This window comes from Ischnura elegans, chromosome 6 (assembly GCF_921293095.1).
Source record: "Ischnura elegans chromosome 6, ioIscEleg1.1, whole genome shotgun sequence".
NCBI classification, from domain to species: Eukaryota; Metazoa; Arthropoda; class Insecta; order Odonata; family Coenagrionidae; genus Ischnura; species Ischnura elegans.
Window position 1 is genome coordinate 4,867,380 of NC_060251.1, and position 13,582 is coordinate 4,880,961.

The window sequence follows — 13,582 nt, forward strand, 5'->3', positions numbered from 1 at the left end:
GATTAGAGAGACATCGTGAAAATTCTTGGCAGTCTTCAAGATCTCTTCAGCAGTGGGGAGAATATGATTCTGCACACATGTAGAGAGTATCCAAAAGAAAACATTATAAAAAATAAATGATAGTTATAGGATGGAACTATTGCAGAACTTAATAGAGGAATGATTCGTCAAAATTGAATGAACCTTTTTAGTGACCAGAAAACTAATTACCATTAAAATAACAGCCTTTTGTCATGAATGATAGAATGTTTGGCCATTAAAGTCAATTCTCTTCCGCTGTGACGCGATGAGTAGGACGAAGCAATGATTCCAATCTTTCGCCTAAGCGTACTAGGAAATTGGATTTTGGATTTGCTCAGGAACACAAAAAAATGACAAAATTACAGCCAGGCCACAGAATCAGCTACTTTTCTTCGGATCACACCGAGAGAAGGAAAGATGAAGAAAAAAATTCAGCTGCTACCGGAGGGGAGACAGCTTCAACAATTCTGGAAGGGGGTGGTCCTTCAGAAGTGAGGAGGATAAGAATCTTCACACACCTGCTGAGTATCTAAAATGACATGAGAGAGAAATGAAAAAAAGGATATTATTGTGACAGGATCCTTAAGAACTTGATAGAGGAATGGTATACCAAAATTGATAAAACCTGATATTACTGACCTGAAAACTACATATTTCCCATTCGATCATCGATTCATTCAAGTATGTATGAGGCTATTGCTATCAGAAACACTCTGTACCTGCTTTTCTATTTGTGCATTTTAGACACGTATATTCCATTTATGTGTGAGGCTTGCATGGCATATCGCCATATCGGTCTCGGCTTTCAGACGCTCCTCCACGTTGAGTTGTACATAGGGGACAACAGTTTTTCCAGCAATCCTGCTGGCGCCTTGGGGTCAGAGGTACCAATCTATCTAAACCAGTATTAAGGGAACATGAACGCGCCACGGAGAGCAAGCAGTTCCGCCGTTTCGGAGCACGTGTGGTCAGCACCCTGCCACACTGTGGATTTCGATGAGCTTAAATCCTGCGTAATGGAAGCTGTTACTATCCTAGGCTAATCCCAGAAACTATAGAGATAACTAAGCATCCTGAGAACTGCAACAGAGAAGACGGCTACACATTAGCCAACACATGGAAAAGGGTCTTCTACATCAATGACCAATCAGAGCCCACCTGAGATCCAACCAATCAGAACCGACCTAATATCCCTAAAGTTCCTATATAAGACGGCAAAATTTATGCGTCACTACTTCCGACCTGAAGACGACAGCAGGATGACTGGAGAAACTGTCTTGAACAACACAACGCGGAAGAATGCCCAAAAACCGTGACTCATATGTATTAAATTTTTTCAGGAGGGAATGATGAACCATTGAATTACCTGTTCCATGAAACCTGTTACCGGGAATCAAGTCCCAGTAGCAGTACCATGTAAGTAGTAAATTTGCTATAGCTAGTACATCATGTTCATCTTTAAATAGAAAAATAATTTTGGATTCAACTCTTTCAACACAGTTAACCAGAAATTATGTGTCTCATTACACAATACATGCATGTTTAGTCCGATATTCTACAAGGAAATGAACAGGCGACAGGGCAGAACAGCAACGTTAATTATTATGATCACCAAAAGTAAAAGTGAAAAGGTGTGATAAGTACCTATTATCTCTGTTTACAGTAAATAAATTTTTACTTGCGTCACTCAGGTGCTAGAGATAAAGTATATTATTTTGCAAAATAGTTTGTATAGGTAATTGTTGCCAAAATGGCAGTGATAATTCTTAAATTAACGGTTGTTGAAGGAATTATTTCATATTATGAGGTGGCAATGGTTCGATTCAATATCGTTAAGTACAACCCTGAATGAAAGTAAAAAATGATGTGCTTGAATATTGAAGGAAATCACGTACATACTACTCTAATAAAAATTATGAGAAGTAGGTATTAATACCACTGAGATCAACGGTTGATAAACCACCATGAACAATCTTTTTCTGCGCCAGACTGGAGCCTGGGATGGAGACTACTTGCAACTCATCATCTTCACCTTGATCTTCAGAGGAAAAAAGCGGCAATGTCATTCACAAAAATCATTCTCGTTGGATGTACCAATGCAAGTAGAGGCAATCTTCATTGATTCAGGCAGGAATACATCCAACTGGTTCACAGGCGTATAATGCATTATCAATGGAGAAAATGGATCATTCCTTCGGATGTCTTCCAATCTACGAGAAAATGTAATGGAGAAATAATATACCATTGATTTCAATGCAAAAAACAGTTAGAATGTACAAAAACAAAGAGAATCAATTTTGAATGGATGATTTACAACAATAGGTACTTCTATAAAACAGATTTTGTGGGACATGAAATTGGCTGTGATGCTTATTAAAAAATAGAAGTAACAAATAACAAAATTAGATACAGAGAGAGCTTTAGAAGTAAGCTAAAATTATAATGGTTGCTACGAGATAGAATTGAAAGAAGGGAATAATATAATTCTCATTTGCAAATTCTATTCCTTCCCAGATATTGTTACAGCTGAATCTGCATTTCTTTATAGTGTTTGCCAAATATGTAGTAAAATTGTTCTACTTCCTCAAGTTTTGATGAATTACTTTTTTGAGCCTGAGGTTTTATGCATAGAAAGTTTCTCAAACAATATGACAAAGGTTGATATATTAATATATTTTATTTGTTTACATCGCCCCAAAAACAGCTCATTTAAGGCCTTTTACAAACGGGGGAAATAACATCAACCAATGGCTTTCACACACAACCATGCCTTGGGTAGGGACAACCTACCCGGGCAGGACTCGAAACCACGAACTTCGGTTTGGACGGGGAGGACTTGAACCCACTCCCACGGAGATGGTCTGAAGCTTCATTGTTGTTATTTTTTGTTATGTTTCTTCGGTGAAAAGACTTGGAAATTAAGCATTTAATTCTTAAAACTGCTTATAAATTTTACTCTGGCTGCCAAGTTGGCGGTGAGCTCTAGGATTGGGCTCCAAGTGTTTGCTGCACCACTTGTTACATTAGTTTGACCAAATATTTGGTATTTGGTCAAACTTCTGTAACAATATAGCACAAAGTTACATGTAAATGGATGCCAATCTCTTTGTAAAGGGCATAAAAATCTTTTCTTACAAGCACGAGACAGTCAACACTGAAATTTTTACAGAAGATTAAGGCTTGGTTTTTTACTGAAATTTAATGCATAGAACTAGATGTTGATAGAACTAATGATGCCATGTGACCCTGAAAAATGGAGACTGTTTACTAATACCCCTAATTCCATCTCCTTGCCATAAATGATCATGTTTTAGAACTTTGTACCTCTCAATAACCTAATAAGAAATATAAATTCTAAAGAATCCTTTTTATTCCACCAAATGATAGCAAAATGGCGAAAGTTGAAAGAAGGAATTCCCCCGAAAATGGTGGGTGATGGAGGGAAACAGATGTCATATTTCGATTCAGGAGGTCATTTTGATCATATATCACCTGAATACCTTGCTACGTGCCTTGAACATGCAATGAGAAAAAGGATAACATGTGTAATGTATTATTGAAATTCATCATACATCAAGAATCATTAGGTGAATGGACCAATTAGGCAAATTAATTGGTCCATTCATGATTACCATATCAACCAAATTTTCAAACGGACAAATGAGAGGTCAAGTAGGCATCAGCTAAAACCAGCATGCATAGTTGAAAATCAATTATGTATTATTCCGCCTGCAGGATACATTTCAGTGGATCATGTTAATTTAATATAAGTTAATATTTTTATTTGTGATGGGTAACTTAATTTACTCTTTGTGGAATTTGTTCTAGTACATTCTCTGAGCAATTTTTGTTCGGGAATTTCTTTCCCTGCCGCCGTGTGCTCAGTGCTTTTGCGGCATGTGACAGAGGTAGATTCCCTGAGGGCAAGCGATAGTTCCCTGCAAAAGGGGAAACATTTATGGCATGCCACTTTTACCACCGGTGTCATAATATTTTGGAAATTTGATATGATGCACACGATGGAAGTAAAAAATATGAAAAAATCAATATGCACTCCATTTCTTTCAATGGGTTGGATAATTACATGCTATTTCCATCAGAAGGTGGTAAAATGCATGAAGGAAATCAGAGGCCCCTCCTATCCCTCCGCTGGGTATGCCCATGCAACATAAAAGTTCTCGTTCTTATGAAGGAACTGTTAGGACTGAGATTAACAAACTGAATGGGTCCATCTGTGATGAAAATATACCCTGTACTAAGTATTTCTTTGATTCCATCCGCATAGTCCTGGATTAGTTAGTCATTTGAATACATATTCAAATGCCTTTGCTTGAATACGTTAGGTGCTGATGCAAAGGCTCAAGTTAATCCGGAGTGAGTTCCAAATTATAGTCCCTGAGCCAGTTTATGGTTTTTGCGATGCTGGAATATGGAATATATATATATATATATATATGCATGTGAAAAAATGATAATACGAACAAATCTCTTACCGATTTGATGATGTGCTGCAGGCCTGGGGCAGGTGTCATTCCCCTAATTCCGCAGCGGGATGAGTGGCCAGGTGTTATGGCTGAAAAAGAAATCAATTTAAATGATATTCATCATGAGCCAGCTTAAGATGAATTTGGGATCATCTGCTCTACTTAAAACACATGCTATTGCTCCTGGTTATTGTTTCAAGTAGAATCATAAAATGCATGTGAAATGTGCCTTTTTAATGATGATAAGACACACTGTGTACACTTTGAAATTGATAGGCACTTTGAGTGAATGTTTTTTGCATGCTGGGGCTGTTCAACCTTAAGGATAAATATATAGGAACGTGCTTAGGGGCATTGCAGTCAAAGCGGAAAAGCCTTCTCTCAGGCAAGAAGCAATGATGTATACTGGAGGCACCTCGCAGGGCACTGCCTCGAGCAGGAATATTAATACCCACATTAACAGTAAACAGCATAACGGAACCCACATAATTAGGGATGGGCCAATCAAGGACTTTTTTTCGAATCTTTGATTTTTGGAGCTGGATGTTTCCGATCGGAAATTTTCGAATCCAGATGCGTTTTTACATTACTGATGCTGAGATTCCCCTGATGAATGTTCAATCTCTTGGGAAGAGTCACAATATGTGCCAATTGTATTTTGCCTTTTTTATTTTCCACTGCTGAAATTCTCCTACGTAGCCTCTGCGAGAGTTTTCAAGCAAAACGGTTCATGAGTAGGACAAGAATTGCATGCGACGGTGCATTCAAAGAGAGATTCGGAACTCTTTCCAGCCTTGTGGGGAGTTGAATTCACTGAAGCTATTATTTAATATTTTGCATCTAGATCCTATGTATTCTGCGACTTTGGATCCGATGTATCTGATGAAGGGCAATATCTGTGGATTTTTGTATCCGATTCCATCATCCCTACACATAATACTATGTGAGTTCCGTCCGCCTGCAGTTGCCCTCTTTGCTAGGGTTTTAAATGTTCTAAGTAACGATTACAGCAGAATACATGCCTAAATAGATATTGAGGAATGAGCAGGGACATTTAGAAATAATGTCCTCTTTTTGTCGCAGGCCCTTCCACTTTGCTCTTCGTTATGCTGGTCGAGGCCCTTTCGTCAGTACAAGTGTAATAGGGGAGGGCAGGAGGCAAAAAAAAGAGGTTACACTGTTTAATTTGGGTAGTATGATCCATATTATAATAGCTGAAAGAACATATCTCAGTCTTGTAGTGCTCTAAGAGTGAGGGATGAATACTTTTTGTTGTAAAAAAGCTGCAACAATTAAAAATGAAATGAGTGTAGGGTTCTCTTACCTCTGGGTGGTTGGCCGCCCATGTAGCAGGGAGTTGGCCCAGGTGTTATGGCCCTGAAATAGTAAATATAGGTAATTGAAGATAAACCTCATTTACTAATTAAAGTTAAAACTCTATCATATTAAGGAAAATGTCACTCAAAAACTAATAATATGTGCGTTGACTGTAATTACATTTGTCATTAAGGATATTCATAAGCTGTTCACAGAAATATGTTCTTGCCATTAAAAATATGTTTTTTTTGTGTAATAATTCGTTTTAGTAGGTAAATTTAGCAGGAAAGATAAATAAATAATTTCTTAGAAAGAGGTAATTTTCAAAAGTTTTCATTTTATCTAGTGTGTGTGTCGACCCAATGGGTGGCGGGCTATAGTCACAAAGGATCTAAAATATATCCACCATTGCAGTGGCGCAGCGAGGGTGTGGGTTTTGGGGGATGAAACCCCCCCAGACCTCGGAAATTTTTTAAAAGTTTAATCCATTTTACTTAATTGGAATAACATTACTTACAGAATAGTGTAAATATTAATAAAACATCCCTCCGAAAGCAGTAAAACTAACCATTTTGAACCATTTATATCGAAAATTTTCTGAAGGAGTTCGCCCCACCATTCATACCTTACCCTGGCAGGTATTCCACACCCCCAGAAACCCCAGTATTAGTTGTGCCCATAAACCCCCCCTAGCCTTAAGTCCTAGCTGCGCCCCTGCACCATTGAAACAAGGGAGAAAAAATACGTAGCCTAAAAGCAATCTGGATAGTAAAATTTTATGCAAGTATTTGGGGAAGGGTTCCTGACCCCCTCCTTCACTTACCTCATGAGGTGGGACTTTCGACTTCACCGCGGGCCATGGGTGGTGATGTTTTTACTGGTCACCTCCAGGACCGACCCGCGGCGGTCTCTGTTCCAGGGCCTGGAGGTCTAGGTGTGTTAGTAGATGTTCAATTATCGCCTCCAGCCGGTCAATCTCCGCTACGAGGTCCTCTATATCTCTCCTCAATATGTCCATTTCTCGGAGCATTGACCGGTGGAGGCGATCGTTTGGCCCTGGATGGTCCTGCACCTCACTACTCCCCCTGGCAGGGCCCTCATCTTCATCTTGTTCTTCTCCCGGAGGAGGAGGTGAGGCGGGCGAAGGTGGTGTGCCCGCCTCCGGGGGCACAGGGGACGTGGATTTTGGTGGTTCACTGGTGTTGTCCACTGCTTCCACGCCCGCCCCCGGAGTCACCGTCTCCTCCGGGCAAGGGCCCTCGGCGGCCGGACCCTCCTCCTCATCCCGCCGCTGTGTCCTTCGGCAGCAACATCCTATCGCGGAAAAGAGGAAAGAAAATCAGAGACAGATACTTAGCTCATGCTCGCAATACCAGTTACCAGTTCGCTCACATAGCACAAGGTTTGTTATACTCTTATTTTTCCGTAACGCTCATCCCGACAGACGGCATGCATCGAGGCTTTTCTTCTAATTTCCTCCGTGGGAATGCAGACGAAATTTTTTTCTGGGGTGTCATTGCACAGAGGAACAATGCACCACATGTAATTTTTCCTTCTTTCAGCCATGTTCTCCCTTAAACGCAACGTGGCTCTTCCAAACCTGCAGCTACGACATTACTGGGCTTGGACTCCTACTGAATTATGACGTCACGGCGTAAGATTAGTGGGAGCGGTATTTTTTAGCACGCGAAACTCGGGAGACACTTGGGATTAATATTCTAGTGAATAAACTGAATTTTAAGCGGAAAATGTATATTGCGGTACCAAGTGTTTACTGTAGTAATAATTCAGCACACTCTCTATAAAAAGTATGCAATTTCACTATTATGGATTGGAGAACGATTATTCACAACATTTTAAGCACGGCTATCTGATGTCTATTTTAACCTTAAGAATACTGATTACGTTTCGGTCGAAAACGAACCAATTTTTAAGTACAGAGGCCTCGAGGCAAGCGCTCCCTATCCGGGGCGCAGCCATGAATTAAAGCTGGGGGAGGTTAAAGTACAACTAATAGCGGTGTGTGTGGGGTATGGTATACCCACCAGGATAAGCGGTAGGTGCGAGATTAATAAATTGCAAAATTTAATAATAAATGGTTTAAAATGGTGTGTTATACGGCTATCTGAGGGGTATTTAATTAATCCCTACACTATTCTATTGGTAATATCAATCCAATTTAGTAAAACGTATTAAACTTAAAAATTTGTGTGTGCTCTGGGGGGGGGGGGTTTATCCCCCAAACCCCTCCCCCCCGTCGCTGCGCCACTTCTCCGTATGGTCATGAGTTTGCCCTGTTGCTAGATGCTTTGGAGGCATTGCGATCTGAGTAAGCAAAGCATTCCAAGTCATGAATCGCCCAGAGCTTCCAGCAACAGGGCATCTAGTAAGGTTCTCAAGTCTCTATTGCACCAATTGTGCGAAAAATCCAATGAGACACAAAAACCATCATTCACCGCTTGACCGGGTTTCGAGCCAGGATCCCCCGATATCCGTTCCAGTGCATGCTTTAGCCGGTTGAGCTACCGACGTGTTATTCCCACTTTTGGATATTTCCTTTTACTCTACCGGACATGGTGGTATGGACTGCTGAGCATTCGATATGCCACAAGCAGTCCAAATCGTCCGCACGGGGCCTTCCTCTCCGGCTGAGGCGCACAATTTGGTCCTCTTGTGATTTCATTTGCTAAGGAGTCCTTGTCCGCCTCAGTCCACAAATATGACGCCTCGGTAGCATTAATTGAACAACGAGCAATTATGAACAACGCATTCGATTGGAAATCCTGCTTTGAATCTTAGCCGAGCTGCGAATGATTTTTGTCTCCGTGGATTTTTCGCACAATTTTTGTATTGCGAGTGACTCCCATCAAGTTATCGCCGTGTTAGTCCTGGTGTACTTAATCTCTCTTGTACCCTTGGGATGCGATGTACCTTATACCTGCGTCACCTGTGAATCAGACTTATGGCTATTCCAGGCAGCGGCGCAGCGAGGGAGGGGGTTTTGGGGGATAAATCCCCCCCCCCCCCAGAACTCAGAGAAATATTTAAGTTTAATCCATTTTACTTATTTGGATCAGTATTACTTACAAAATGATACTAGGACTAATCAAAAATCCCTCAGAAAGCCGTAAAACTCGCCATTTTGAACCATTGTTCTTAATTATTTTCTGGAGGAGGGCCCCCGCATCTCCCCTGCAACTCCTGCTTACACTGATGGGTATGCAATACCTCCACACCCGTTAGTGTTAGTTGCGCCTAAAGCCCCCCTAGTCTTAATTCCAAGCTACGCCCCTGAATGTAGGCTATAATAAATTATCTAAAATATAAAATTTATTCCCCTCACAATGTTCTTGATGTTAAAATATTTCTTGGAGTGTAGGTCATCGTATGTTATGCAAAAAAGTTATAGCCAACGCTTCTGATTAATTAAAACCATCATCAGGGTTTAACTTTGTACATTATATATCAATAAATATAATAATAACATAATATCAATAATATATCAATATCAATAAATATGTATACAGTTAAGCCCTGAAGATGGTTTTACATAAACACAAACATTGGCCATAACTTTTTTGCATAACATACGTTGACCTACACTCCAAGAATTGCTTTAACAAGTATGAAATGAAGACAGAATAAGGAAAAAAATAAATAATGTTATTTTAAAAAATAATAGAATAAATTTCAAAGTACCGTGATGATTAAATTTATATTGCTCCCCTAAAGAGTGGCTACTAAATGGCCAAACCGGAATGTTAAACTATTCGTATCCGTTATTCAAGCTATATTGTCTCGTACAGTATCGTGGCTTTGTTTTGAAATGATTGGGAAGGTGTTTGCAGGGAAATTCTTTAGTCACACCTCTCTTCGAACGGAGAAAAATTCCATGAAAACGTCCCAAAAATTAACTTGCATCCATCGCTTAGAGGACATGTTCGATTGATAATAAAATACATCTTCATGTCCTCCTCTCTTCGTATTTTGACTTCGAAGAAAGAATTGAATGTAACGGATTTGCTAGAGGCCTACCGGAAATAAAATCGATGAAATAAGCCACGACTACGGTAAATTAATTCCGTCAGGAAAATTGACGCTATGAAATGACACCTTCTTACGTAGCACTAGTAATCTATTCCTTTAGTAAATCGTCCCGAAAACCAATGAAAATGCAAATTCCTTCGACGTAAAAGGATTTTTAAGAGAACAGACGGGAGTTGCCAAGCAGCTCTTTCCGTAGGATGTATTTTATCAAAAAATGAAAAAAATACTCATTCATAAAGACGTATTTCACGGTATGATAATGTTCAGAAGTTGTTCTGGTACTTACGCAGAGCGTTTCCCATTTTCTCCTTTTTGTTTCTAAAAAATTCACACACTATCGAAGCGTCTGCAAGTCTTTCTTCTCTAAGAAGCGAAGATGGCAGTGTAAATTAGGCATACCTAGCAACGCGTTGCTATCGGCTCCTGAGAGCATTGTTGTGAGGTAATGCTTAGGACTATGCATTTTTACTCGCGGCATTTCATCGCGAATTTACTTTTAGGGCATAGAATTAATAAAGTGTTGTATTCTAAAGTTAGTATATGCATTTTCAATGCATAATACTACATGAAGTGGCGGTGGCAGAAGATTTTTTCCTTTAAAATGCTTTTGGCTAAAAATGCCACGGATTAGAATGAATTTATTTCTATCCTTGTTGATTTATCGTAATTTATTTTGTGCGCTGCATATTCGGCTTCAATTATTTACCAACTTTATTTTTATTTGTCCATACCCTCAATTTAGTTTAAAATTTAACTAGTCTAAGTAAGATTTACGACGCGGAAGAAAAAAAGCACGAAAAAATGCAGGCGTTTAATAATTTAAATTACACATTCGTGTTATTTGGTTTTAGAAATCCCAGTTTAGACGAATGTTAATTGTCAATTTTAATTTCATTTGAAAAAAGCCAGATTGCGGCCATGCTTTGCCACTTAACGTAACGTCGCAAGGTCCGAGATGCCATACGAGTAGTCAGGAATTCTACATCGTCTGAGATTACCAATTCATGCATGTGGCACAGAACCCAGAGAAACATCTCTTTATAATCACCTATGTTAACCCTATGTTTGGAAAGTTGCCTTCATTTGATGTGATATTAATAATTCCCATCTAAGCCAAGCGATACCTGCTAGAATGGTACTCTTCTACCTGCTAGATCTGCTCTGAGATTACCAATGCATGCATGAGGCGCAGAGCCAAGGGAAACATGTCTTAATAATCACATATTAAAACTGGCTAAGGTGGGAAAGTTTTCTTCGTTTGATAAGGTATTAATAATCCTTATTTAAGCCAAGCGCTACCAGATAGCAGGGTACAAGGCTACCTGCTAGCATCCTCGTCGTATTAGCGCTCAAGGCCTCGCCTAAAGGTCGCCTCACTTGCGGCAACGGGAACCAGAAATGCGTCACATGGAGTTTTCCCATCATTCATACTTAGCCGTCGCGTTTTCGTTGCGCTTCAAAATTTTCACTTTTCATTTAATCGCGAAAATTAGATATCGTAATCGAAAATTTATAAGCGTGAAATACGTATTCCAGGAGTAACAATCTTTCGATTTGGGCCTAAAAAAAATAGGAAACCACCCTATAGTTATCTCAGCCCCCCCCCCCTTGTCCCTATCCTGGATTCGCCACTAGTTAACAGGATATTCTTGAAGTAATCTGGAACCTACTGAAATTCAGGTATTTCATGAAGTACCTAAGCAGTGTTTATTTCCCCCCTAAAAAGGAATTAATAAAGTTTACTCCCGTTATCTATCCGTGAAATATCAGCATGGCTAAATCTATGATGATGATATAACGGATCGCCCAGGTAAATAATGAGGGGAAAAGTGCTGACAATGAGAAGAGTGGGAGAAAAAGAGAAGTCTTCTGAAAACCTTCAGAAGAGGAAGGGACAACTCAACTTAATCTGAATCTCGTTAAATAAATAATGCTGCCGTAAAGGCGTTGTTGCCGTAAAATAACCAATGCCGACAATTTCCAGTTTTGGCCTCTACACTGTAAAGCGCACAAGCAACCGTACAGTCTGGTGGTTTAACAGCAATAACCCCCCACATGCCGCAAGACACGATCCCGTCTCCTGTGGGTTGTGGCTCTCCGATGTGCTCTCGAAGTCTGTGAACAATGACTCGTAATAAACCAAAGTATTCGGCTGCCGTTCTGCTAAGGTCAGCGCCACCCGATTCCTCCTGATGACTCCGCTTTCCGTCTCAATGAGATAGGACCAGGGATGGCCCGACTCTCCGACAACCGTTCCATACTCCCGACGATCCCCACTCAAACGGTGGCTCCCGCACGCAATAGGGGTAGTTCTTCTGTCCGGTGTCGTCGGTCGTAGTTCCCCTTCTGTCTGTCCACGATGACCTTATTCTGACCTCGTAAGGCTGGGCCATTTGGGATTCAACTTCTTGGTATGAAATGGCAAAGTTGTTCTCAGCTTACGTCCTATTAGAGGTTCCGCCGGGGAATACCCCAACTCCAAGGGTGAAGCATGGTATGCAAGAAGCCCCAACCATGGGTCTCTTTCTTTCGCCAGTATGTGTTTTACCTTTTTCACCGCTGCTTCCGCTAGTCCATTTCTCTTTGGGTGGTATGGGCTGCTAGTTACGATATCAAATCCGTACTCATTCGCTAATTCTCGGAACTGTATTCCTCCAAATGGTGGCCCATTGTCCGTTGGGACAACTTGTGGGCAAGGGGGCGACATACCCATAAGGATGATGCGTATGGGTTTTGATACATCAGTGCCATCTATGCCAGTGGTCCAATGCTGCCGCGAAGTTTGAATGCGCATCTCGGCGCGTGTTTCAATTTTTTTTACGCGTCACGATAGGGCGTGCTATTCAGGCTTAATAATGATACTGCAATTGCGAGACACTTAAAAGCAATGAATGTAAGAAAATCTTCCTGAAGAACTTCTCCAGTTTACCAAAGTGGTAACCATAATACAAGATTAATGTACAAAGTCAACTGGCGATCTGGTGGTTGGTAAGAATAATGATCTCGGAAACTTACTTCAGTGGACATTGGTATTTATTGATAGAATAACTGGTAATAGAAATACAACAATAATAATTTAAATATGACATACTAGAGATGAAATCTGTGGAAGTTAACAATTCTACAAGCACATGAGAGGCACAAGCAACAAATATCAATTACAACATGAGATGAGCAGCCTTTGCGTAATTGGAGAAAGATTCCATTACTTAAGTAAACACTCCACAGTTGCAGACAAAGAGGGTGACCCAATTTTCCTTGACGTAGATGTATCTTGCAATAGCTCTGGTACAGGGAAAATAATGCTAATCCTGAAACCATAGACCATGACAACACTAAACTAGAAATAATCGTGCAAGTTTGGATATCATTTCATGGAAGATAATTATTTAATTAAGAAAGGATGACATTATTTCGTAGGAAGTTGTTCATGATGAGTACCCAGTAAGATATACAACATATCTTGGCAGAGGAGTCTTAAAATGAAAGGTTCTTATAAGTTAATATCCATCACTTATACGAAAGAAAGTATTCCAAAAGTAGAAAACGAAAAAAGTAAAGAATATTGTATACCAATTTAGTAGAAATCAAGTTCTTACTTCAAAAGGAAAGACATTAAAGTTTTAAGAAATGTAAACATCGTAGAACACTTAATGAATAATGCTCAATTAATGACAATTAAACAGTTGAAAGGACAGAGTTGAAATAGCAAA

The 13,582-nt window shown here is 40.0% G+C and overlaps 1 protein-coding gene and 1 long non-coding RNA gene across 2 annotated transcripts; both read right to left on the bottom strand.

Annotated features, from left to right (window-relative positions):
* Positions 1–157: 157 nt before the first annotated feature.
* Positions 158–5,878, bottom strand: LOC124160596. The gene is made up of 4 exons (XR_006865210.1): positions 5,830–5,878; positions 4,515–4,594; positions 1,958–2,231; positions 158–550 (listed from the first exon to the last, which is right to left on the bottom strand). It is a non-coding gene; the product is annotated as an uncharacterized LOC124160596 (long non-coding RNA).
* An 818-nt stretch (positions 5,879–6,696) lies between these two features.
* LOC124160422 (eukaryotic translation initiation factor 3 subunit B-like) lies at positions 6,697–10,236 on the bottom strand. The gene is made up of 2 exons (XM_046536276.1): positions 10,156–10,236; positions 6,697–7,136 (listed from the first exon to the last, which is right to left on the bottom strand). Exons 1-2 carry the CDS (start codon positions 10,169–10,171, stop codon positions 6,697–6,699), a joined length of 456 nt encoding a protein of 151 aa, XP_046392232.1. The 5' UTR covers positions 10,172–10,236.
* Between the last annotated feature and the right edge of the window lie 3,346 nt (positions 10,237–13,582).